Below are 5412 nucleotides of genomic sequence, written 5' to 3'. Positions count from 1 at the left end.
ATAGCCCCTGCATTCTTTAGGTCAAAGGGCATGACCTTGTAGCAGTATAGTGCTCTGGGTGTTGTAAATGACGTGACCTCCTGAGCCGATTCATACATAGTGGTCTGATGGTAACCGCAATACACATCAAGAAAGTTAAGTCGGTTATGCCCTGCTGTTAGGTCCACCAGTTGGTCTATTCGTGGTAGAGGAAAGCTGTCCTTTGGGCATGCTTTGTTGACTGTTTTGTAGTCCACGCAAAAGTGCCATTTGCTATTCTTTTTTGGCACCACTACGGTATTGGAAATCCACCTGGGATAGTGTACTTCTCTAATTTCTCCTGCCTCCAACAAGTTTCCCACTTCCTCTGCCACTATCTCTACATGGTGGAGTACCGATCAGCAAGTTTGCTGTATAACTGGTCTGGCAGTTGGATGGACATTAAGTTGATGGCAAATGAAATTAGGGTGAATGCCAGGTATGCCATAGGCGTCTAGGCGAACACTTCGATGTTAAAGGCCAAAAATTCCATGATCTCTATTCTCTCAGTGCTGGACAGAGATGAGTCGAGCAAAAAGAACTTTTTTGGGTTATTTTCATCTATCCTTACCTCTATCAAGTTTTCCACTGCCTTCTGTTTGACTATTTTGCCAACGTCTACGAACAGTTCGTTCCTTTTTGGTTCTTCTACCATCTGTACAAACCCTTTTGCAGCCCGGCAACCGTTTATTGTGACAAAGCATTGTTTTGACATGATTTGGTCCCCTAAGACTTCTTCAATCACTCCGGTTTCATTACGGAACCGTAACACCTGATGGTAGGCTGATGCCACCGATGGCATGGCGTGTAGCCATGCTCTTCCTTAGATTATGTTGTAAGTGAAAGGGACTTTCAATACCCAAAATTCCACCTATTTCGTCATTGTTCCTGCCTTGACTGGCAGAATTATCTTGCCCACCGGCCACTCTGGCATTGAGTTAAAGCTGACTAAGGGAGATGTCGTAGGTGCCAAGTCTCTGTCCTCTAATTTTTATTTGCTTGAAGGTCTCGTAGTACATTATTTCACATGAGCTCCCTTGGTCTATTAGGATCTGCTTGATGTCGAAGTTCTTGACACGCAATGTAACCACCAATGCGTCATTGTGAGGGCATTGTAACCTCGCTAAGTCCTTGTCAGAAAAGGAGATAACGTTCATTGCCTCTACTTTTTCCCTTTTGATGATAGGTTGTGCACTTAGTACCTCTCTCAAGTGTTTAGCCTTTTTGATCATCCCTCTGAGCTCACATACCCACTCGAGCTCGATGATCCCATGTATCACATTGATTATACCTTGGCGTGGATTGGCGACCGACATCCCATTCGGCCTGTTGCGGTCCTGGGGGGTCGGCTGTGTTCCCCCCTCTATATACTGGTCCAGGTGACCAACGGCCACTAACTCCTCCAGATGTTGCCTCAACGGTGTATAATTTTCAACTCGGTGCCCTTTTTCATCATGGAAGGTGCGGCGGTACCTCTTATTGTAGCCCCTCTGTGCTTCTTCCAACTTAGTTGGCCGCCAAACGAAAGGTTCGTCGCGTGTCTCGCTAAGAATCCAGTAGATAGGTTTGTTGAATACCGTAGGCAGTGCGGACTCTCAACTTCCTTTCTTGGGGGTCCTCTTTATTGGCTCGTCTGCCTTTGCCCATTCTTGCTCTGTTGTTCTACTGTGTTGACTTTTGCTACAGTCTTTCTATCTGGCATCGCTGTTGTGCCAGATTTTGCTTCAGCGCCGGTGCTATCTTCTTTTACTCGGATGTGCTGATGTACTCTCTCCATTAGGGCCTCCATTGTGAGGGGTGGCATCATCGTCATTGAATCCCTCAACTTGTTACCTGTCGGTAAACCCTGTTTGTACTGTGCGATGGCGAGATTTGTGGAGCAATCCCCAATCTGATTGAAAGTCTTCTAATATCGACTGTTGTAAGACTTCAACGTTTCCTTCTCGTCCATGTCAATGGAGAGTAGCTGGTCAATCTCCATTGGCGTCTTGGTGTTTAAACTGAATCTGGTCACAAATGTCTCTGCCAACTGTGCCCATGAAGCTATGCGACCTTTTGACAACCTTTCAAACCATGTTAGACCTAGGTCACCAAGGCTGGAAGGAAACAAGATACACATTAGGGCCTCGTTTCATTGATACACGACCATAACCTGGCAAAAGTGACTTAAGTGCATGTAGGGGTCTGACTTCCCCTCATAAGTAGTGAAGTTAGGCTGGTGGAAGCCTGAGGGTAATGGTGCGTTCTCAATTGCCGAAACAAACGGTGAGCTCTACAACCTTGCTAACACTTTATCTGCTGGTTCGTAAGCAAGGCGTGGCATTGGCATCCCTACCTCGACACTCCCATGTGTCATAAGAGCCAATCTTTGTAGAGTTGAAACTCTACGAGGGTCGCGAGCCTGGGTGACGACCTTCCATCTGGCCCTCTCCTCTAGCACTGTACGCAGGTCTGTCGACCCAGACAACTTCGTGTGCATGGATGTCGTTTGGTGCGTGTGCGAGGGCCGATAACTGCTTCCTTCCATGTAAGACCTTTCAGTCATCATTTTCTCAGACTTGGAGTAACGAGTCTCAGAAGTATTTGATTGAGTATCGCCTGTCCTGAGGCTTCTACTTTCAGCTTGTGACGCTGTGACCTGTCTGTCACGATCTTCTCAGTGGTAAGAGCTTGTGTTGTTGCCTCTACGCTCCTCTTTCGTTGCCACCGCTTTGCCCTTTATCTAGCAATTGATTGTCTCCATGTTTACCGCCATTCTCCATATCAATTCGTCCTGCTCCCTTACCCAATCTTCTAGAACCTGAGGATCCAACCTTCGACTCTGCCTTTCAGGGCTTTAGGAGTGACGATGACTAGAGCCTCGTCTTTCGTGGGTTTCGTCGCTAGGGATCTAACTCGGCCATGGGTGGGATAAAAGGTAAGCCTTTGCGCCTTCCACCCCCCCTCAAGGGTTTGCCCATCAATGGAAGAGTGTGGCAAGTCTTCATTATGCGCCATTGAATTAAGTTGAAAGAAAACTTAATCAAGAGGGTCATTCTTTATGATTGCAATTCCCACAAACGGCGCCAATTTTACGAGCACGGAATAATCTTCTCGTATAATCCTGTTGATCAAGTTTGCACTCCTTCGAACGTCGTCACTTTGTTACCTGGAAACACAGACTTGAGCTAGGCGGCCGGTGTGTGCCGGAAACCTCTCTGATGCCTAAGTCAACAAATAGACAATAGACAAAAGCTTGGTGTATTCGAGAGTAAAAATTATGATACTTGTACATAGGTCATGTATGAGCTTTTGTAGATTCTGCTTGGCACAATCCTAGTAGGACTCCAACTCTCCTTAGCAGAGTCCTCCTAGGAATCACACTCATCAGGATAATACATATCCTAATGACACCCTTCTCACTACCAACCAAATGAGATGGCCCAAACCTCCTTACCTCGGCTCGGTAGCAGCTCAACCGAGCTAGGAAGGCCTTGCCCCACGCCAGACAGAACCAGGGTAGTCTTTAACTGAGATAACCACTCTGGAACCCCGCACCATTATACCCCGGTCCTGCTTTGATATAACCACCTTGGTTCAAGCCTTGGGCCGAATACCCGTCTAGTCCACGACCGAGCTTAATCCATTCTCATTCTCGCCCGTAGCGTGGCCCAATGACCAAGAGTGAACCTAGCTCGGTCCATGCAATAGATGGCCTTAGCTTGGCCTTATTTAGACATAAATTGCCCTCTCAGTCGTGTATGGGTGTGGTATTCTTAATTTTTTAGTCTTTTTCACATGTGAACCTATAATGGAAAGACATAACTTGTTATATATTATAGTTAGATAATAACACGTGAAGAAAACTCTAATTATTTATTTATATTATAAATAAATATTTTTTTTATTTTTTTATCAATTTATTATTTTATTTATTCATTTCTTTTTTCTTTTTATCAATTTTTGAAATCAGGTTGAAGTTTCTACGGTTATTATTTGGGCCATCATCATCTTCATCGGTTTAAAGTCTGTGGCAGCACAAGGTACAGATCCAAATATACCAAAACCTAAGTGGTTAGGTGAAAAAGATTTTTTTAAAGTAAAAGGAATAACTAGTCCTATTATAATAATTACTATTGTATGTGTTGTTTTAATTTTAGTTGTAGTTTTTTTTTTTATTTGGTTAAGACGTGTGCATGCAGCTGGTTTAGGAGTAGCACCACCAGTTATTGCACAAGGACTTGATCCACAGGTAGTGGAGTCATTTCCTGTGCTTACCTTTCCTATTGATGGAGAGGTTGGTTTTGATATTACTGATTGTCATATATGCTTGGAGGAGTTCCTCCAAGGAGATAATGTACGAGTGCTCCCTGCTTGCAGGCATATTTATCACATTGATTGTATCCAAACTTGGCTAACTAGAGATACTCAATGCCCTGATTGCCGTTATGACTATGCAACATAGGAATTAGAAAGCATGCCACCTAATTTACCTTAGTTGTGCTTCTTACTCAAGGTAAATCATGGGGCATCTTTCCAATTACCATGTTGAATAGTTATAGCAATAGTCAGGGCATCGAGAGTCTCTAGAAGTTAGCTAGGCTTGGATATATTTAATGTCATAAATACGCTTGCAAATAGGAGCACTTGTACACTTTCTCTGTTCCTATACTCCTCCAAACATATATGACAGTCAATAGTTACAAAACCAACCCCTCTGACGATCAATAAGAAAAGTAAACATAAGAAATGACTCCATTATTCATATGCAATAACTGAGTAAAATACCACACACAACAACTATTGCTATGATAGGGCCAACTGCATGTACCTTAGTAAGGTTATTGATGTAATTTCACTGTACTTGTACATTTTTATTAATCAATGATAAAAAAAAGGGACCAATTTGTTTCCTGTGTTGTTTGTTTACAATTGATGGGTGTTTTTATTATTTGCTTTATCAAAATAAAAATATACAGCGTATTTGCTTTAGAAATGTGCAATCAAAAATAAGAAACAAGCCTAGAACTTTGCTTTTCAAAAATTTAAAAGAGGGTCCAATTCTAGAACAAAATTGTCATGCATTAAAAAATTATGTTGCCATCTATTAGTGCAAAATGCATTAGTGATGTCACCACTGCCCAATTTTTGCCATCATCATGGAAGATCAGAGATAGACTAGTACCCTAACAAAGATTCATTCACTTGTTTCCTGCACCAATATATAAAATTTTAAAATTAAAATAAAAACAAAGTAACGATCGCTTAAACTTATATAAAAAATATATACATATAAAAAAATGGGAAGGAGAGAGAGTGAAAAAAATTTGGGACCATTTATTATTATTATTATTTTTATATATTTATATATTACTTAAACTTATATCAAATTAAGTTTTTATTGAAATTTTCATC

The 5412-nt window shown here is 42.0% G+C and overlaps 1 protein-coding gene across 1 annotated transcript; it reads left to right on the top strand.

Annotated features, from left to right (window-relative positions):
• Positions 1–1967: 1967 nt before the first annotated feature.
• Positions 1968–4462, top strand: LOC145805472 (RING-H2 finger protein ATL8-like). The gene is made up of 3 exons (XM_082900608.1): positions 1968–2093; positions 3971–4040; positions 4200–4462. Exons 1-3 carry the CDS (start codon positions 1968–1970, stop codon positions 4460–4462), a joined length of 459 nt encoding a protein of 152 aa, XP_082756734.1.
• Positions 4463–5412: the final 950 nt, after the last annotated feature.

The sequence above is a fragment of the Camellia sinensis genome, chromosome 13, assembly GCF_055761805.1.
Source record: "Camellia sinensis isolate YWXY chromosome 13, ASM5576180v1, whole genome shotgun sequence".
Classification (NCBI taxonomy): domain Eukaryota; kingdom Viridiplantae; phylum Streptophyta; class Magnoliopsida; order Ericales; family Theaceae; genus Camellia; species Camellia sinensis.
The sequence above is the reverse complement of the archived record's forward strand: the minus strand, read 5'-3'. Positions and strand labels throughout refer to the sequence as shown.

Coding starts and splice junctions, on each gene's coding strand:
- LOC145805472 (XM_082900608.1), top strand. CDS start 1,968: ATGTCAATGGAGAGTAGCTGGTCAATCTCCATTGGCGTCTTGGTGTTT. Junction 2,094..3,970: donor TTGACAACCTTTCAAACCAT/GTTAGACCTAGG, acceptor TTTTGAAATCAG/GTTGAAGTTTCTACGGTTAT. Junction 4,041..4,199: donor AAAGTCTGTGGCAGCACAAG/GTACAGATCCAA, acceptor GTGTGCATGCAG/CTGGTTTAGGAGTAGCACCA.